A 21,055-nucleotide genomic window follows, 5' to 3' on the forward strand; every position below is an offset into this window, starting at 1 on the left:
ACGTGTATAAATAAACGGTATTTAACGGGCTGAATCAGCGATTTATTCATCCTGTTTGGGAAAGTTGTGCGCTGATAGGCGGTTGATGGGCGGCCCATGGGCGCCCTGCGCTGCCCATGGGCGGGCTGACCCATTAACCTGCCCGCCCATGGCGAGGTCTAATAGAAACTGATTCGGAAAGGACGGCGGGCGACTCTGATTAGAGTCAAGACAAGCGCTAACCGCTTTGGGCTAGCGTGTATACCTGAAAGTGAGACCTGAGTCATTTTCCGGAAGAAAGTATTTTCCAAAACCCGGGATCTGCTGGCAGAAAGCTGATCGGACCAGATCGTCAGCCGGGCTCTGACGCACTTGCGTCAAGGTATGACTTACCCTTTCCAACAAATCGATGGCCGACCACAGCTCTCCAAATTACAAAGATCTTTACCTTAAGGCAGAAGAAGGACGGAAGCAGGCGGAAGAACGCGAGAAGCGGGCGGGAGAACGCGAGAAGCAGGAAGCAGAAAGGAGGCGACAAGCAGAAGAACGCAACCAACAAACCTCTTTCACAGAGCTCTTGCAGCACAGCCATGACCTTCTCTCCCGCCAGTTGCGAGTCGAGACACCATCTCGCTCCACCACTGGCAAAATACCCCTTCCCACTGGAAAAGACTGCCCAACTCGATTGGAACATTGGGTCGACTGCCCAGAGCAGCTGCTAAGGGTCTACAGGTCTGTCTGCCAATATCTACAGTCGGAGCTAGGGCAGGCGCCACGTTTATTTTCCTCTCTACCGGAGCTAGAGGGACTTGGCCGTCGATTTGCTCGCAAGCCACTCAGTAGCGAACAAGATCTCGAGGCATATGAGCGGTTTGGAGTGGAAGAACATGTCCATGATATAATAGCCGAGTTGTGCAAAATACCGGCGGCCTGTGACGAGTTTGGCCTCGGTGATGGAATCCAGTTCAGCAATCACACAAATTCTTTGACTAGGAATGAAACCTTTGAAGCGGATACAAGCCAGGTGTCAAACACGCCTCACCCACGACCAGACCAGTTCTGTATTCATCGTGTCGACGGCAACACGACCACCGTGCTGACGACCGTCGAGTACAAGCCGCCTCACAAGCTGCCTGTCGCAACTCTTCGCATGGGACTACGACCAATGGATCTGTGGAAGAAAATGGTCAGATCAAATAAAATACCCACCGACCAGGATGCGAAGCTGAGATACAATGCAGAGCGGCTTGTCTGCTCTGCTATCGTCCAGAAATACCATGTGATGATTCAAGAAGGGCTCGAATATTCCTATCTGACAAATGGAATTGCCCGTGTCCTACTTCGTGTTCCACGAGACGATCCCACCACGTTGTACTACTTTTTTTGTGATCCCCACAACGAAGTGGACATAGCAGGCGATATAAATCATCAGCTATCGAAGACATCTGTTGCGAGGGTATTATGCCTTTGTTTGATGGCCTTCCATTCACCCACCCGTGGGCAAGAGTGGAGAAATCGCTTGCGTCCCGATCTCCATACATGGGAAACAAGCTTTGAACATACGCGATCGCAAATCCCGAGAAGTGAATTACAGCAGGTTCCTCACTCCGATAGTACTAACCCCGAGTTCCCGAGCCCTGGATCTGGTTCGTCCTATGAATTACCGTCGTCATCTCCGCTGCCGTCTCCCTCAGAGGGCCGTCGAGTGCCTACACGCTCTCAAACCAGCTGTGCACCTTCGGAGATCCGACCGCGTTCACGGTCACCTAACTCGTCCGGGTCCGACACAAATCAAACATCTGGCCATAAGCGGAGGATCAGTCAAGTCACGCCTTCACCGTCCGCTCGACGATCAGGTCGCCAGCAAGAGTCAATGCATGACCAAGAAGAAGATCATTCCCGACGCCGCGCTGCACAATTTTGCACACAACGATGTTTACTCGGCCTGCAGACCGGAAAATCACTGGATGGGTTGTGTCCAAACGTGGACTATCACCGCCGGGGCCAAGACGACCCGACTCAGCATCCTATCTCGGCTGAAGATTTGATGCTTTCACTCAAGGACCAATTGGACGAAAATATCGATCGTTGCATTCCTCTTGGCGGTTGTGGCTCCTACGGAGCCCCGTTTAAATTGACTTGCACAAACTATGGTTACACGGTTATCGGTAAAGGCACCACTTCCGGGTTGTGGAAAGAAGTTTCACGCGAAGCGCAGGTATATCAGATCCTACGCAAGGCTCAAGGATCTGCTGTTCCTGTCTTTATGGGAACGATTGACTTGGCAAAAATCTACTTTCTACATGGTGCTGGACAGATTCGCCATATGCTCGTAATGGGCTGGGGCGGTAAGTGCACAGCCACGATGGAGCTGACGCAACGGCTTCGCCGCGAGATTCACAAATCGAACAAGGAAATAAAAGCTCTCGGGATAGTACATAAAGACCTCAGGCGAGATAATGTCCTTTGGAGTGAAGAGCTCGGGCGTGCTTTAATCATCGACTTTCACCGTTCTACTCTGAGATGCCGACCGGCTAGGCAGCGACCGGGGGCCGCAAAACGACGACTATTTCGAGTGGAGGCAGGAGATGCAAAACGTCTTCGGGTTTCGTGATAAAGAAATCTATTTTCTACCTGTTAAATTAGCGATTTTGTGACTCAAATTCCCACGGTCACCTATATATTCCGAGGTGAAGTGCGCTCCTTATTCATGTGCATCAGCCTTGTTTGGCGGACTATGCGTTTCAGTGGAAATAGTTGCTCGAACAGCAGCCTGGGGGCTCACTAAAGTCAGAAATGCCAAGTATGTGTTGTCTAATAAGCTCATCATTGCAGTCGCCGCTTCCGCAGATTGCAAGCAACTCCTGAACTTTGCCTGCCGTCAAAAACTGAAGACTTTCCTCCATGGTTGTGTTGTGCCCCAGTCTCTACCAAGAGAAGTCGAAGGGAAGAAGTCGCGCTGCCGCTATTTTCGATTGCGCGGGTAACACTAATCCGTAATGGGAAATATGAGGTCTAGACCGTGGCGACTAGAATAAGATGGAAAGGAAGGGAAAGCAGGAATGTGCAGGCCAATTAATTCACCAAGCCTCTCTCCCATATTGGTCGTTTAGGAATATCACAAAAGTGCGTCGAAGACATCCTCCAAACTCCTGTACTGTACGGTGTTTGAAGTGACGCGGGCAAAGCTAGTATGACGTAATACATCACCAATTACAGTCTAGTTATCACGACATACTTAAAGCCACGTTAACTCTTCGATCTGGACTTTGTAGTCCAAGCCCAAGCTATGGTTCTTCTCAAAAAGCATTTGAAAGATGTCAACCGTGAGGATCAGAGGCAAATGCCGAGGCAACGGCTGCCATCTATTCAAGAAATATTTGGGGAGACTTTTCTGGCGATTCCTTCAAATCCATCATATGCACTGCCTTCTCACACCAGACATGCCGCTCCACCGGCTTTGCCGGCTGTGTATGAAATTGCCCATTCAATCGAAGGGGCTCCGTCAAATGAGCAAGGTTTATTACCCAAAATTTCAACAGTGGAGAGATCTTTGGGCATTATCTCTCCCGTCAATGAGCTCCAGCATCCGGAGGTAATACGCCCGGAAAATCCATCCTTCTCTCCGAACGGTTGTTCTCTTAACGAAAGCCGTCGCTTTTCAAAGCACCCGGACCTATCTATACCTCAACCGGGTTTATTGTCATGCGATCCCATGGATTTAGCACAGCCGTCCTTTGTCGAACCTCCAAATGTGTTTCATGGATTTCCCATCAGGAAAATACCAAACTCGATACCGCCTCAGCCAAAGCAGTTATGTCTGCCGGAAAAACGAACACCGAGTTCTCTTGATTTCAGTCTGTTTTTTAAGGTGGTAAGGAACTATTACCCTGGTCGGCCCCTTCAACAGCCAGCAAGTCCCTCTCCAAACTGATTATAAGCACAGGCTCATAGATGCTGATCTTGAACAGATCGAGACAGTCAGCGCACAGACCTTGGCTTTCGTGCGGTATCACTCCGCAATGGGTCAGTCAGACAACCATCAAAGATCCCTCCCTGGACTATCTATCACTGAGATAAATGGCCTCCTCAGTCAGGAGCAGCAAAAGCAGGATGTCTTGATTTATATTAGGGATGAACTTGTGCGCTTCGACCAATACCAAGCCTTAGCGCAGCAGAATACTCGGGCAGCCGCATGTATGGCGGGTGGGGCTGACCGAGGTCTTTGTTCATCAGTCACTAAACAGAGCAAGACCCATAAAGTCTCTAAACAAAAAAGAGAATGGCACGGGGTAAGTCAAATTAAGCCTTTCTCGGTCTTAACAATTAGCTTTTTATTAACTAAATAAAGGATAGTGCTCTTCGTTGTCATAGCTGCAACCGTTCTGAAACACCAGAATGGCGTCGTGGTCCGGACGGCCCCCGAACTCTTTGTAACGCCTGTGGTTTACATTATGCAAAATTGTCTCGACGAACGGGCAAATTTGTGGCGTTGGACGATATTGGCATCAGGGGCAAAACATAGTCGGGTAGATTAATTTGGTTAGTTATCACAACGAAATGTGAACGGCAACTCCCTGTTAAACTCTTCGTGCTATTCAATAGCTTGGCCATTGGAAACTCGATTGTATGCATATACAAGGGGTACGCAGGCATGATGTTGAGTAATTCTTGTCAAGGAGGCAATTTAAGGAAAGATCAGTAACGTAGTATCACGCTGAAGCAAGGCAAGTCTGAGGGTGAAGGATGGTTAGGCAGGGATATATGTTTCGGAAGAAGGCCCTAGTGAGAAATGGGACAAACCGCACCTGTTCGATGGATTTGGCCAATGTTCTCAAAGGAAAGCGGCCGATTGTTCTGGTTGGGTGTGAATCGCCAAACCAACGTAGAACAGGTACGCAGTATGAAGTGGCCCGCGGGACAGCACCTCGGCAATTCCGTGAGAATCCGTGGATTAGTCTTGGATGAGATCCCGTAAGCAGTGAGCTAAATAAGAAAGCGGGGCTAGATGTAATACTGTTGTAGTTCAGAGGTATGAATTGACTTGTTATTTCAGAGGGATACATGAGCCTATATATACAACAATGAGCCAAGTTGATTTCCAATCAACTTGGTCGTCTGTATAGACACTTCGGAGCTAATTCCGACGGAGCGGCTTGGTTCCTGATCTGCACCAGCCTCATATCACAACAAATACTAGTATCGGGAATACTAGCAACTTAGCGATCCGCAATACTAGCAGTAAGAATATCTTAGCTTTCCATGCACTACTCTACTATTATGTAGTAACTAGATACATGCGAATGGAGCGTCCTCATGTCCTTTGTGCTTTTACTCTTCTGAATCCCTGAATGGCCGGGTAACCGGGGATAGCTGTCAATTAGCCTAGTCACGTGAATCCTGTAAGTCTTGGCTGTCACGGAAAGTCCAGTTCGTAGAACACTTTAGGCATCCTTCCATACTCTTCACGAGGCCGGCAATATCCCAATGAGCTCTGCAAACATCGTGAAATTCTTTCGTTCTTCAGGAAGTAGTTCGTTGATAGAAGAGATAACAGTCGACTGCCCCCTACGGGCTTGAAAGTCGCTAGTCATAGTAAACTCCAAAGCTCCATTGCAGATATAAAGACACCGTTCGACAGATCTTTTTTCCCGTTTAAGCATATTTTGTGTGTTGGATGTCTCCGGAAGCAGATCCGCAATTACAGGGGTGTTCGCTTGCTCGGTTAAGTCTATCTTAGCCTGCTCAACCATCATTTGATATTGCTCAAGCACGACGCTAGCAAGGGGAAATTGTTGACTAATGAGGCCATTAGACAATACAGTTAGTTGAGAGGAAGGCTAGATACGCACAGTCTTGCTTTCCCCAAAGCCACTCTGAATGTCAGGTTATAACTGGATAACAGATATTTCCAGTTACTTATGGTATTGTCGCTTCGCTTCACGGTACGTTTGGCGGTCTTCTGGGCAATGGATGCACATTGTAGATCACATTGTTGAAGTGGTAGCTCCAGTGCTAAAATATCATCGCCATAATCGTGTGCCGCGCCCTCAAGAGCACCGAGTGTCTGTGTCAGAAACCTCGCTTGGTCTTGGAGGTCCCGAACGACAGGCCGGACACGGGTCATGCTCTTAACCACGTCATAAAGAGCATTGCTAGTGCCACGCAGAGAAGCAATCTGTAAAATGACTATCGAGGTCAGAACCGAAGGGATATACGGGTTGGCTGCTTCGTAGACTCGGTGACAGCTCAGAATTGCTGCAAACAGAGTATCTGAGTTTGGAAGATTCTCCAGGATGAGTATAATTATCTCAGGAGGAAGTGTGTTGATATTAGGCGACATAATTAGTCTGTCAATGATCTGACGTACAAAATTTCCAAATCAGAGAGGACAGATAGATCCATTCCCCTTTTGTTTGCTTTGTTTGTCTTGTTTGTCTTGTTTGCAGGTCCAACGTTCATTCTACCTCTTTTTGTATTGTTATTTACACTGTATTGGAGTACCGCCAGGAAGGAGGCCAGGGAAAGAGACTGCAATAGGCATAGCGTGTTTTGAAAGAGGGTTCGAGAGAAATAGGGCTGGATTTCGAATATCGAATAGTCGAATATTCGAAAATAATTGAATTTCGGATTCGAATAATCTGGATATTCCTACTTACTAACATCTTTTCGAATAAAAATATCTCTATCCGAAAATTATTCGATATATTTAAAACCTAGCACGTGCTTATCGTCGAACCTTCCGATTTATATATATCCCGTAATAATACTAGCCGTCTTATTATTTCCCTATATAGAGAGTGCCTTCTTAAACCTAATAAATCTCTACCACTATTAAAGAGTCTCTCCACTACAACCTCTAATACTAGAATTGCTAAATAATCCCTAGCAGCTACGCTAACGCGTGGATACTTATAGTAATAAGCCCTCCACTAAGAGAAAAGCCACTCCTTATCCTATATAGCCGGATCCTAAGCTATTATAAGCCTATCTTTAAAGTACCTATTAATATTAGAGAGTTAACGTCTTAGTAGTTATAGTTTTTAAAGAATCCGGGCCTCTATCGTTCTTACTACTAGTTCGATCGGGCTACTTCTAATAGTAGAGTCCGGCCGAGGCGACGGCGGATACTACTCGTGAAGTAATTCTTTTATATAACTTATAACCTTCGGCGCACTAACTTTGCCTAACTCTTTTTCTAGTAATAATATTTTAAATCGTAGGTCGAGAACTTAGGCTATATAATAGGTATCTTATCTATCTATTAGTTTATAATACTTTTTAAACTTATTTAGCCCTAAAGATACTATAGAAGTAATATCTAGACTTAGTCTAGAAAATTCTCCCTCTCTAGATAAAGTATTATTTAGTATATCGTGAAGCTTATAGTAGATAGGTATTATAAGGCTAATCTAGGGCTAGCGCTTAGAAATAGTGAGTGTGAATTCCTTAAATTTCGTAAGAATAAGCTTAATTTGATAGAGACACTCCTAGTCTTTAGTCGTGAAAGGTAGAAGGTAGGATTAGTTATTAATCCACTTCTTAATTTATTACTTTACTAGTAAGGCGTCCCTAATTATTCGAAATGTCGAATTCTACCTTATATTAATATTATACTCTATAAATTTATTATTTAATCGATATATTTAATAAACCACCTTCTATTACTATTTTCTTTATAGTGTTCTTACGATCTAGAGGCTTATGATTCGAAGGCGGGATACTATAGAGTGAATCCTAATTTCTTTATTCTCCTATATAAGATTATATACTATAACTACTATCTTATTATCACTAGACTTTAGCGTAGAGAGTATATCGCTAACAATTAGATTAAGGATATAAGCTAGATAGCGGATATAGCTATCCGCTCCTTAGAAACGAAGGATCTTTATCTCCTTAATAGCTATCTTAGGACGGTGAAGATTCTCTTTTAAGTTAAAAAATAGCTCTAATATCAATGATTCGTTATTAGAGGTATTATCTATAGTGATAGTAAGAACTTTACGTTTAACTTTAAACTCCTTAAGTGTTCTATAAAGTAGGTCTACTATATTCTCTCTAGTATAGGCCCTATATATCTTAGTAAACTTAAGCACGCGTTTATAATAGTGAAAATGTGTCGGTTGTCTCTATATATGTGTATTAGCATATATATACTGGTCTCGGGGTCTAGAACTTTGACATACGGAGAACTGGGGCATTGTAGCCGATACGTTCACCTAGAATCTCGAGAAAGTTCTAGCGGACTTCTGGGGTGAACACAGTGGAGTTTCGCTCTCGAATAGAAGATGATTCAATAATCTCAAGCTTACCATCACGGTCAAGGTAAATCATGGCAAAATGAGCGTAAGGAGGACGGAACGATGAGCAGGAGTTGGTCATTACTGGCTAAACCGGATATCAGTAAAAAGGACTCCAGACCTATCCATGGAGGAAAATTTACAGCAACATCGCCCAATTTTGGGGGACTTTCATGGGGACAGGCCGATCTTTTCATGGCTCCGCTTGTTGATTTATTGTAAACCCTTATGGCGGCTATATGAATGTATAGCCCTAGTATCGCAGCCGTATCCAGAAGGATGCAGTTGCACTCCTAGGGAGAGAGAGATTTATCTCTATAGGTAGTGCTGATTGAGAATGGGGTCGCGAATCTTGTGAAGAAGTTGGACTAATGCTGTGGGGTTATAGTTAGCCAAATACTCCTAAGTATCTTTGGTAGCACCAGTCCGTTCCTAGAAGAGGGTGTTCACTGACACCCAACGGCGAAAAGGCCGGTATAGGAATAGGTAGGACAAAGACTAGCATTCCGACAACTAGGATCCAAACAAGCTCTGGTACATAGAACTAGAAGAATATTAGCCGGATATACTCACAGTTCTAGTTGAGAATGTGGGGTGTCTCAATAGGGATGTGATGCTAATAAATGCAGCATAGTACGTACCTATTCGTAACCGAAATGCAGGGACAATAGGGGACCACCACTTTTTATGTTCTAAAGTAAACGGAAGATAATACTTAGAATTGCGGCATATAAGGACGAAATATTTTGCAGGAAGAGGTTGATCAAGTGCGATGGCCTTCCTTATATAAATGATATTGAGGGTGTAGAAAAACCAAAGAAAATAAGAAGTGGATATGCAAGCCTTTGTAGTAGAGGAATTTAATGTTGAACGACAAAAGGACAATTTCAATAAAGCAGCACCATTAATTCAGCATAGATGATCCTAAATTAGAATCCATCCTTGATCGTATACATGCAGCGAGATTGACGCATTCTAAAAGCACATGTAGTGCAGTAGCTTAGACTTAGGGGCCTGATCCAGGATCCCTATTCTATTATTTGTGGATCGCAGGTAAACATATACCATTCCTTCTCGTGTTCTTGATCTTCGGATCTCAGCACCAAGGTGCCCTGGCACTAGCACTCCAACTAAATAAATACACATTTCCCCACCCTCGCGGGCCTATAAAAGTGCGGCTTATGCATGGGCCAACATACTTCCCAACTCCGCTAAACCCAACTCCGCTAAACCCAACTCTGTCAAACCCAACTCTGTCAAACCCAACTCTGTCAAACCCAACTCTGTTAAACCCAACTCTGTCAAACCCAACTCTGTCAAACCCAACTCTATCAAACCGAACTCTGTCAAACCCAACTCTATCAATCCCAACTCTGTCAAACCCAACTCTGTCAAACCCAACACTGTCAAACCCAATTCCGCCAAACACAACTCCGTCAGACCGGGCACACAGGCCAAAGAGGAAAAGAACGGATGGGACTTCTCAGGGTGAGACGACAGAAACGGATCGTTCAATACCATATAAATAGCTTCAAAAATGGTAGAGATTAAATTTAGTAGGGCGGCTTCTTACAATTACTATGGGGATTACTAACAAAATACAACATAGGTTTACCATTTAAAATACAGGGTACATCTGGGTCAAGTGATAGATTAATGGGCATTAGCGCTTAGTACACGGAAGCCTCTTAAATTACTTCTATAAATTCTCAAACTATTAGTTAGACTTTAAGTCTTGGCCAAGAAGAATTTGACGGGCTTAGTATGATAAAAAAAGGACATCATATTCTACAGACCCTAAAGATCAAATAGAGAGCAAGATGGCCTATCGCTATGGTCCTCGGTCCTCTATCCCCTCTATCCCTACCACTTGTGCATACACTAAGTTGTATACAGCTTGAAGAATTGTCCCGGATTATAGATGACTACGCTTTAGAACTATTCTGGTTCGTCTAACTTCCTCCCCCTCCTGATCGCAAGGTTATCTATCGCCTTGGTTTGAAGCGATCAGCGTACATATCATAATATTAATAACCTCGCTTATAAGTCTCCACATCATCCTATACCAAGTTCGCTCTATCATCCGCTAAAAAGCGAGTCTATCTCATCGGCTTCATATAGGAAACAACAACCATACGGTGAGTAAGGCCTACTACAAAATAAGATGAACACTTCATATTCACAGAGCAATACCACTAGGTGTTAGACTAGGCAATTTTATGACTATATTGGTTTTACCTCGCAATGTTTATTTTCAACATAGCAGCAGTGTGTCAATTATTAACTTAGGCAGCCTGTTTATAAGATAGGTGTAGCTGATTGAAATGGACTCACTCAACATCCTCACTCGTCATCCGCCGATTAGATGTTATTTCCAATACCCGTAGGAACCGGCTTCTAGGAAAAGTAGGCTGTGAACAAATCAACAATATGTTAGCACCGTAGTAATCGGAATAGCCAAGCATGTGTTAATGCTCGTGCACAGTCGTGATCATTTTACCATATACCAAAATCAAATCTCGGAGGTTGGGACTTTCTCCCACTACCAGCTGATTCACCGATACCGTCCGCTAACACTAGCCGGACTCGCTTTCTCTAGACCTCGAATAAATACTACGAGAGGTCAATACAACCCGGTAGCAAGCTCAGTTTACATATTAAAAGGACTCATACCTTATCCACTGGTTCGAGACCGAAACCAAGTGCATTAGAAATCTCCTAGAGACATACCGACAGTAGTGATGACGATTCAATATAAAGTAATAAGAGCTCGTACCGCTTATGGGATCCCTTACCCTTTACTATACTCAAGTCCCAGCGTCAGCTCTTACATATATTTGATCGACACCCCTTGTTTTGTTATATAACATTTCTAAACACCATATCACAAAAGCTAGTGGGGCAGTCAATTCCACCAACGAATACGTCACTTATCATATAAAAAGCGATTTCTCGTAGTTGTGTTGTTATTGTAATACCAATATTCTATTATTACAGTTAGTTGCCCCATTTGGATATTAGGATGGACCGTACTAGCATTACGTGATATGGAGTTCGCTCCTTTCTGTCTAATAAAAAAGTCGAGATCTCCGTTCTATAATATTGTACATAATATACAGACCATATTACTGGCATGAGAATACACGCGGCTAACAGCTTCTACAACCTACAACCATTTCATGTTTAACTGGATTTCGGTTGTTAGTTACCAATAGTTTTGCATCCATTAGTGAAGCCTGATCTAAGCTACCTATGCAATCATATCTTTCCTCTTATTCGCTCAAGCCGCGATATAACGTAGGGCCTCGATGCTCCCCGAACCCATTAACGGCGTAATCACATTCGAATCAATCGTCCTTAGGGGGTACTCTTCGTCACGACTATCGGGTTTATGTTCCTAAGGCCTAACAGGCGAGGTTTCATGATATCTGTCCCGAGTGTCTCTGAAGTCATCCATCAAAGCTCGCGCGCCCTTATTGTTCACGCCTAGTTTCTAGGGGCGAAACAAAGTAGGAAACTCGACTTACTCAAAATCGACAACCATCACTTTACTTGCGTCAGGTACTCCGTTATCGCAATACATGAAATTATCCAGCTTTTGATCCTAATATATGGCTCCGCGGGCAGATAAAGATTGGAACACCCCTATGAGTTTATCCTTCATCGTTTTCTCGTCGATAGGCTTCTTACTACGAGCGAGATCAAGTAGAGTGGTGCCGACAACCTCCGAGAATACCAGTGCCCGGATTCCATCGAAATAACCCTAGCCAAAAAAAACAGGAATCTTGTCTCCTTGAAGGTCTTTTAACCTCCTATAAGAAGAAGCTTCTTTCTCGAACTCGTCGGACCATCCTTCTTTTTGTTGTTTAATAATAACAGTTGATAGAAGGTTATTCACTGGTTCAATTTCCAGTCGGTATACTGGTCGATTCTGATCCAGCCGCTTGACGTCCGTCATAGTGATGGTCTGGTCGCCTAGTTTGAGTGTCTGTTCCTGTATGAGTGTAGCTCATTACCTTAGGTCAAAGAACTCTATCTTACCGGACAAAGTCGAACATTTCGAAGTCGAGAATCAGTATTTTCCATTGCAAAAGAAGACTGGAAGGATGGGGGACGTCAACAAGGTGAGAAATTGAGAGGGACAAGGGATGACCGAGAGAGCATCAGTGCATTGCTGACCAACAAAAAACACCAAGACATCACTCACGTAACGCATAAATTACCGCTAACCATTTTTGGCACAACCATGAATGTGACCAAAGCAAACTCTACTTCCTGCCAGTCACCGACCGCTAGACACCCATATTAAATGCGATGGTGTCGGAAATTTGGTGTATGGCGAACGTACGGGTAAAATTCACAATGGTACAATTCTCTAACTAACTAAAAACAACAATTGTCCGGTTTTGACAATCTAGTCGGACACAATTAGTAAGCAAGGTGCATAGTAAAAAAGTCACATGTTTACATGGTAAAAAGACAGTATCATCCTGTTTCTTGACAGATGGTTTTATATTTTGTACGACCACCAGGACCCTATGGTGGCCGTCCTAATCGAGGGAACACTTTTCCGAGCGCAAGGAATAAGACGGAATAGAACGTATTTGTCATCTCGAAGGCTAGTTATGTTAACTAACATATTTCACTACCGAGCTGCGCACCCCAGAACACATAGTAAAAGCGATAAATTACAACATGATATACAACAACGGTTGTCTATACAAACTTTTCATTATAGCCTAATGCTTTTTATATGATATCTAGCCACTTGTTAAGACTTGAAATAAATTTTATAATATTATGATCCCGACATATATATTTCTAGTTCTTCGCAACGTAATTTTCGATAAATTTCGAAATCATGATAACATAGCCTTCTACCCTCTTTGAAATTGATATATGGTGCTAATGAGACTTGTCGATGGCTATCGACAAATAAGGAGCTAAAATAAAAACATGGTTGTTGAGATATAAACGTAGAATATATCGTATTTACTATGTGCTCTGGGGTGCGCAGCTCGGTGGTGTGCGCAGCTCGGTAGTGAAATACGTTATATAGCTCAGTTATAGTCACGTGGAAATATCCCCATATCAGCCAGATTCAGCTCCAAGCCAAAAGATCGTTTTTCCCCCTTTCTAGTTAATTAGTCACAGAATTTATGACTTCAAGTAGGGGTGGATTCGAATAGAGTTTTTCCCTATTCGAATTCGAAAAGAATCTTGAAGGGTCTATACGAATTCGAAAACGTTTTACGGCATCACTGTCGTATTCGAAATGCGGATATTCGAAAAGTTATTCGAAACTCCGCTAAGAAATTGACCGCGTAGGATAATTAGCTAACGCCCTAATGAATATACCCGTGATTTAGCGTGGTTTCGTCGTGTACTCTTTATTTACTATAAACCCCTTTTTTATATAGACCTTATTATATGAATCAAGATATTTAAGCCTATATATCTTATCGTAATAGCCGATAGTAGTCTTTCTTCTTCACCTATAATAGAAATTATCTCTCCTTATATTCCTAGACACTATCGGCGATCTTAGAGGATTAATTACTATCTCTTAAACGATAGAAGTGACGATAAGGCGCTAATAGAAGACCGTATCTTTAAAAGACCTCGTTTAGACGGGTTAATAGGAACCCTAGAGCCTATAACACCGGATAATTTAGCGAGCTAATTGGATTAAACCCGAAGCTCCCTAGTAGAATCGCTTTAGTAGACGGAGTTTCCTATCTATAGATCGTCTAAGATATCTTAGCGCTCTACTCTATTAACTCGCGGTAGACTATAGAATGACTCGCTATAGGCGTAATTTATTATATCTCTACTCCCGGGTAAATTCTAGTTATAGAAAGGGAGTAAGAGACTAGCTAAGGACCGAAAAATTTAATATAGAAGGTATAACTAGTAAACTTCCGATTCTATAAGAGTAACTTCGACTTCTAATATAAAAAATTATATTACTAAATATAGGATTTTCCTCTATAGCACTAATAGTCCTAAGGATAGTGGTATAAAGTAGTAATCTATAAGTAGCCTATTTAAGAAGAGAGTAGAAACTAAAATATTAAAACGGCTAGAGCAAAACTTAATAAGATAGATAGTCTTAGATAATATAGCTTTTATAGTAATTAAGTCTCTAGTATTTTAATAAATCTTTAAGGATATTCTAGGTATCGCACTTCTATTTATATACCGGAAGGCTATCGCTCGTCGAATTAACGCTAAATTCGTTCTATATAGAGAATAACTTATTAGCTTACTAGCTAACACCTATTAGACTATTATATTATCGTTAGACGTATAGATAAATAAGAATTTAAAACCGATATTAGGGGTGATTAGTCACTAGTTAGATAGTGATTTTCACTATTATAAACGCGTGCTTAAGTTTACTAAGATATATAGGGCCTATACTAGAGAGAATATAGTAGACCTACTTTATAGAACACTCGAGGAGCTTAAAGTTAAACGTAAAGTTCTTACTATTACTATAGATAATACCTCTAATAACGAATTATTAATATTAGAGCTATTTTTTAACTTAAAAGAGAATCTTTACTATCCTAAGATAGCTATTAAGGAGATAGAGATCCTTCGTTTCTAAGGAGCGGATAGCTATATCCGCTATCTAGCTTATATCCTTAATCTAATTATTAGCGATATACTCTCTACGCTAAAGTCTAGTGATAATAAGATAGTAGTTATAGTATACGATCTTATATAGGAGAATAAAGAAATTAGGATTCACTCTATAGTATCCCGCCTTCGAATTATAAGCCTTTAGATTATAAGAATACTATAGAGAAAATAGTAATAGAAGGTGGTTTATTAAATATATCGATTAAATAACAAATTTATAGAGTATAATATTAATATAAGGTAGAATTCGACATTTCGAATGATTAGAGACGCCTTACTAGTAAAGTAATAAATTAAGAAGTGGATTGATAACTAATCCTACCTTCCACCCTTTATAACTAAAGACTAGGAGTGTCTCTATTAAATTAAGCTTATTCTTACGAAATTTAAGGAATTTATACTCACTATTTCTAAGCGCTAGCCCTAGATTAGCCTTATAATACCTATCTACTATAAGCTTCACGATATACTAAATAATACTTTATCTAGGGAGGGAGAATTTTCTAGACTAAGTCTAGATATTACTTCTATAGTATCTTTAGGGCTAAATAAGTTTAAAAAGTATTATAAACTAATAGATAGATAAGATACCTATTATATAGCCTAAGTTCTCGACCTACGATTTAAAATATTATTACTAGAAAAAGAGTTAGGCAAAGTTAGTGCGCCGAAGGTTATAAGTCATATAAAAGAATTACTTCACGAGTAGTATCCGCCGTCGCCTCGGCCGGACTCTACTATTAGAAGTAGCCCGATCGAACTAGTAGTAAGAACGATAGAGGCCCGGATTCTTTAAAAACTATAACCACTAAGACGTTAACTCTCTAATATTAATAGGTACTTTAAAGATAGGCTTATAATAGCTTAGGATCCGGCTATATAGGATAAGGAGTGGCTTTTCTCTTAGTAGAGGGCTTATTGCTATAAGTATCCACGCGTTAGCGTAGCTACTAGGGATTATTTAGCAATTCTAGTATTAGAGGTTGTAGTGGAGAGACTCTTTAATAGTAGTAGAGATTTGTTAGGTTTAAGAAGGCACTCTCTATATAGGGAAATAATAAGACGGCTAGTATTATTACGGGATATATATAAATCGGAAGGTTCGACGATAAGCACGTGCTAGGTTTTGAATATATCGAATAATTTTCGGATAGAGATATTTTTATTCGAAAAGATGTTAGTAAGTAGGAATATCCAGATTATTCGAATCCGAAATTCAATTATTTTCGAATATTCGACTATTCGATATTCGAAATCCAGCCCTACAAATCCGGAACAGATCGTCGCTTCCTACGCGGCATTAACGAATGGGCCACTGTTATGAGATCAAACTGAAGGACTTGACTATAACGATATTGAAATTTTAGGCTGTGGCTGGCCCCGCAATTGATAGTCAGAATAGATACGATGTCTAATTTCATGGCGCTTTCTATTACGGTGCTGGATACTGCCAAAGATATGGCAAGATTAACCGTGAAAGGTACAGTAGCAGTCGCTTTCGCCTTCCATGTCAGGAACAGAGGGACCTTATTTCAAACCCTAATCACATGATACGCTAATCCGGATATGAATAGCGCGTAGATAATGCGTTTTGTATGTAACAAGGTAATAAATATCAGAAGCTTAAAATACCAGTATGGAAGATACAAAGGTCTACACTGCCCTGCATTTTGCGCCGCTTGCTTCCTGCACGATGCACTTGCTTCGGATTCAGATCCCAGAAAATGTCACCTATTTCCCTTCTGTATGTATTTCCGAATTCTGGCGGAACGACGTAGCGGTGGCGTAGGCGGGATAGAAGCACACTTCAAGCCCGCCTCCTTCTTACCACATGGAAGATCTTTGAAATCTCTCGCGGCACCTTTGAGCCAAAATCAGCATTTCGATGGTTCACATTGTGCTGAAAAACATACCTGGATTTCTGTTGTGGTTGTCAAGCAGACAAGGAGCGAGATTTTCAAGCACTCCAGATTTGAGCCAAACGGCAACGTGAAGATCGAACTCTTTATCCTCACTTATACTTTTGGTAGCCTTCAGAATTCTCACAACTGTCAGATGACTACCTTTCTCCGCCTTGCGCTTGTTGTCTCTAAGAATCTCTAAGATGACTTCGAGTCCGTATTCGAACCAGCTATCCAATCCCTTGTCGAGTTGCATAGGTTGAGGTAGGCTCCATCCATCGGATACCCATGGCAAAACCTTTCTGATTTCATTCTTGTCCACGGATACGACCCCTTCTACCAGATACATCGTCGTAGCATCAACAATCCGGTTGCACCAGATGCAAGATATCGTCTTCAGATAGGCCACAGTATACTAATGATGTTTATTAGTCCCACTGTCTAAAACGGTACTTGAGGTATCGATGAATGTGCTTACCATAGTGACAGTGGAGCGGGTTTTGCCTAACCCAGTAGCTTACACTTCGGGGAGGTAAACTACCAAGAAAGCAGGGCGCACTGGTGCCTTATTTATATTAGGGGAAGTCGCGAAGAGCCGGGAGACCGAAGATCTGATAAGATATGGGCTCCTAGGAGCAATACCACAACTCCCCAGAAGTCGCGGTACACCGGTACACTGACAGGGCTGCTTCGCAGCCACTCTGTACGGTCTAGTATAAAGGACCCTGGTCACTGCAATTATTTAATCTGATTTAAACCGCTTTTTATATCGAGGAACAGTACAAACTTAGAGTATGTTAATTTGTTTACAAGTGAATTGTAACAGATAGTTCACAGTCTATATATTCAAGGGGCAATGAATATTTTCAGGGCGTTGTCTAGTATTACTGGGCTGAGATTCTTCCACGGATATCTGTCTGGGGTTAACTGCCATAAAAGAAATGACGTTAGGCGAAATAGGTTAATATAGAATCCGAGAGATTAAAGAGGTGAAAGTGATTTCGAGCGCATCTGCAAGCTGAGGGAGGCAGAAAATGTACAAGCGATTATGAGAAGGCTCTCTGGGCCTTGACTACCATAGGACTCGGCGACTTGCAGAGACATCGAATGCATCAGAATGGCAGATGGAAGATAGACCTAACACTTCATAGACTATAATCGTTGGTTAAAGATGATCTTGGTGTTTGAGTTGCAAATGGCGTAAAAATATGGAGAGAAGGTGGTATTGTGGTTTTAAAACAGTAACCATACTTGGCCAGTTATATTACTTCGTTTGGTATTATAGCATTCGACCTTGTGACGGTTTTGGATACGAGGGTAACTAAATACGGCTTAGCAGCGCATGTGATTAGGGTTTGAAAAAGCTTCTCTGTGTTTGTCTGACATGGAAGGCGAAAGTGGTCCCTACTGTATGGAGCTATAGAAATCAAGATAGAATTGGAGAGAGTAAAGCGGCGAAACTCATTCGAGCGCGCGTCTGTACACTCGCGCAATTCCCAGGAGCGGAAGGGGACCAAACGTCAATAAAGCGCTTATTTTCTCAAAATAAGCGCGATCATACCTCCTGGGAGCTTAAAACTTTCAAGGCTCTTGATCGCAGATCGCTTCATTTCCCTAATTCTTGCATATAAATACATCTATTTAATCTCTAATATCACGACCCATTTCACACGGCTTTGATAAATCCATGACAGAAGCTCCAGGTATGAAAGGATTAATCTTGTCTGGGAAGTTTACTTACTAATTGGCTGGGGGTAGATCCCTCCTATTTTGACTTAAACAGAGGCACCATGGTCAATACCGGAGTATCGGGTGATAAATTGGGCTCGGAAGCCAACCCTATCGTTATATACGAAGATGCCAACGATGATTGTGGGGAGCATCACGCACCACAACAGGATGTTTCTGATGGGGACACTGAGCCTTTGAGTACACCAGAATTTTGGGCGACTTTTGATGATGGAGGCTCTCACGTTCCACAGAGCAATCCCAAGTCCGCACTGACGAATTCGAATTGTGACTTGACGCCATGCAAATCAAAATATAGTCAAAGTCCCATTTTTGGTGGGTCCCTTGAGCTTGAATTTCCCCACGCGTATCTAGAGGAGGAAAGGTCCGAGGCTGCCAACCCTCCTAAAATCGAAGATAGTATGTTTATACGAATAATTGAAGTGGACTGCTTGAAGATTCGTTTTGCTGACAAAATCTGCCCCAGGGGCCTCACAAAACAAAGATCGAAGCTGTCACCGGAAAGCAGAGACCCACGCGGTATCTGGTGGTCGAGGCTACTTCCTGCGGTCTTTTCAAAGTGATGAATTGCCATCTATCGAGACTAGCCATCCGGAGAGTGAAGGGTTTGGTAAACGCAGAAGGGGACATGGAGGAGAGGACTATTCTAGGAATAGGCGATCAAAGCGCCTGGCAGCGAACGGGAAAATGAATGGATGAGTGTAACGTTATCTTGATTAGCTTCTCATTTGAAATTCATACAGTATCAAGACTCTGTCCAGATACTGTGAAAGATCCCCTCCTCTCCAAAAACCCCCCTGGCCTTGTCTCCCTCAGTAACAAATTAGAAGGGAAAAATATCCTTGTCCGATCAATGTGTAGTAGACAAGTATAGTTAAAAAATAGATTTACATCCAGTTGACTGTACAAATCACTGCAGACCAGGCCTTCTTGCCCCGAACAGAACAATAATCTGCATAGTATTCTAGTCCGCAGCCTTTATTATCTAGGAAAAGCTAGCATTTTTGTACCCTATTGCTACATAGTGCAGCGGCAGCCTATTACCCATCCACTTATACAAACATATACATACGTGATCTTGGATCAAACGTCTCCGAGGGGGTCAGGTAAATAGAAAACATTCGTCCTCATTGCTGCCTTCGACGCGGACATCTGCATCTTCTTCTACTGTAGCATTAGCTCGCTTAATAAGGGAATAATGGCGCTCCAAACTCACTATATCCCAGTTGTAGTTAAACGACGTCGGATTATCTCTACCAACGTCTAAGTTGATAGTTGGAATGATGCCCCATTGAACCGATTGTTCTATTATCCGGCGCATCTCGTGGTATCGGTTACCTCTGAGGCCGCGGACTGTTGAGCTCCTTTCGCAAGATATGCACTGGCAATTGCATAGATTATATCAGGCATAGTCAGATAGGATATAGTTTCCGAGAATCTAGTCCTGAGCATACTAAAGTAAGACCAAATATGAGAAGTACGGTACGAATTGAACCAGCATCTGTAAATAAGTATTCGATTCCGCTCGATCAGCATTTCTGAGCGTTTGTGCTTGACACACGCTCTTGTAGACTAGGTGATTCTAAGTAGCAATTGAATCTGATTCTGAGACACCAATCTAGGTACACGAAAGAATGTAGTAACCTTCCCCTTGGGCATTGTGAAGGCTAAGCGGGAAGTAGCCATTGCGATGGCTTACAGACCAGATGCAGGTAGCCAATTTTACCGTCAGACCATCAAATTGAGCAGTGGTATTTGCAAACACTCACACGATATCAACGGAGGGCTTTGTCTGTTTGGCACGCCGAAACATCTGCCTCGCTTCCACGCCTAGAGATACCAACAGATGGGTCGCTCATATCAAGACGTCTGGCAATGTCGATAGAAGCATCTGCCTCGCTTCCACGCCTAGAGATACCAACAGATGGGTCGCTCATATCAAGACGTCTGGCAATGTCGATAGAAGCATCTGCCTCGCTTCCACGCCTAGAGATATCAACAGATGGGTCGCTCATATCAAGACGTCTTGTAATGCCGATAGGAGCCAGACTCCCCCCGACGCTTTTGACAGTCTCCGCCTTTAATGCATAGAATTCGACAGATGCAAAAGGGAGCGCTGACACAGCCACCACCGAGCAAATAGTAAGAGTGCGGAGATGCATTTCAAACTCGAAGGAAGGAGGTATGAGTTAGTGAGAGTCAACACGTAGAATATGCTGGGAACGAAAACACTCACTGTATGAATGCCGGATACTGGGAAGAATTGTTGTCAAATGAACATCAAACAGGATGAAGCATTAGGCTGTTGGTGTCATCTTATACGTCTTCGCTCGTATGGTAGCTTACAGTGGGGCGCAAATACCAGCCTTGTTTCCCCAGAAGCCTGGTGTGATTAATCTCCGGTCCTTCATTTGATCTCCTAGTATCGAGGTTAATAACCAGGAGACAGTTCACCAATGGAATCAATCAGATGCG

The 21,055-nt window shown here is 42.6% G+C and overlaps 7 protein-coding genes across 7 annotated transcripts; 3 read left to right on the forward strand and 4 right to left on the reverse strand.

Moving 5' to 3' along the window:
- Nucleotides 1-388: 388 nt before the first annotated feature.
- On the forward strand, nt 389-2,593 carry N7525_006872 (uncharacterized protein; the record flags this gene model as incomplete). Its single annotated transcript, XM_002567380.2, has 1 exon — nt 389-2,593. The coding sequence occupies one exon, from the start codon at nt 389-391 to the stop codon at nt 2,591-2,593; it is 2,205 nt and encodes a 734-aa protein (XP_002567426.2).
- Nucleotides 2,594-4,001: 1,408 nt separating this feature from the next.
- On the forward strand, nt 4,002-4,504 carry N7525_006873 (GATA-type transcription factor; the record flags this gene model as incomplete). The annotated part of the gene is made up of 2 exons (XM_002567381.2): nt 4,002-4,271; nt 4,331-4,504. The coding sequence occupies 2 exons, from the start codon at nt 4,002-4,004 to the stop codon at nt 4,502-4,504; spliced, it is 444 nt and encodes a 147-aa protein (XP_002567427.2).
- A 940-nt stretch (nt 4,505-5,444) lies between these two features.
- Nucleotides 5,445-6,322, reverse strand: N7525_006874 (uncharacterized protein; the record flags this gene model as incomplete). Its single annotated transcript, XM_061213850.1, has 2 exons — nt 5,445-5,757; nt 5,832-6,322. The coding sequence occupies 2 exons, from the start codon at nt 6,320-6,322 to the stop codon at nt 5,445-5,447; spliced, it is 804 nt and encodes a 267-aa protein (XP_061068281.1).
- Nucleotides 6,323-16,657: 10,335 nt separating this feature from the next.
- On the reverse strand, nt 16,658-17,180 carry N7525_006875 (uncharacterized protein; the record flags this gene model as incomplete). The annotated part of the gene is made up of 2 exons (XM_002567385.2): nt 16,658-16,791; nt 16,844-17,180. The coding sequence occupies 2 exons, from the start codon at nt 17,178-17,180 to the stop codon at nt 16,658-16,660; spliced, it is 471 nt and encodes a 156-aa protein (XP_002567431.2).
- A 1,441-nt stretch (nt 17,181-18,621) lies between these two features.
- Nucleotides 18,622-19,279, forward strand: N7525_006876 (uncharacterized protein; the record flags this gene model as incomplete). Its single annotated transcript, XM_061213851.1, has 2 exons — nt 18,622-18,979; nt 19,047-19,279. 2 exons carry the CDS (start codon nt 18,622-18,624, stop codon nt 19,277-19,279), a joined length of 591 nt encoding a protein of 196 aa, XP_061068282.1.
- Nucleotides 19,280-19,315: 36 nt separating this feature from the next.
- On the reverse strand, nt 19,316-20,266 carry N7525_006877 (uncharacterized protein; the record flags this gene model as incomplete). The annotated part of the gene is made up of 4 exons (XM_061213852.1): nt 19,316-19,391; nt 19,472-19,565; nt 19,700-19,961; nt 20,225-20,266. 4 exons carry the CDS (start codon nt 20,264-20,266, stop codon nt 19,316-19,318), a joined length of 474 nt encoding a protein of 157 aa, XP_061068283.1.
- An 89-nt stretch (nt 20,267-20,355) lies between these two features.
- Nucleotides 20,356-20,742, reverse strand: N7525_006878 (uncharacterized protein; the record flags this gene model as incomplete). The annotated part of the gene is made up of 1 exon (XM_002567388.2): nt 20,356-20,742. One exon carries the CDS (start codon nt 20,740-20,742, stop codon nt 20,356-20,358), a length of 387 nt encoding a protein of 128 aa, XP_002567434.2.
- Nucleotides 20,743-21,055: the final 313 nt, after the last annotated feature.

The sequence above is a fragment of the Penicillium rubens genome (genome assembly GCF_028828025.1).
Source record: "Penicillium rubens strain IBT 27055 chromosome Unknown utg000003l_segment0_segment0, whole genome shotgun sequence".
Classification (NCBI taxonomy): domain Eukaryota; kingdom Fungi; phylum Ascomycota; class Eurotiomycetes; order Eurotiales; family Aspergillaceae; genus Penicillium; species Penicillium rubens.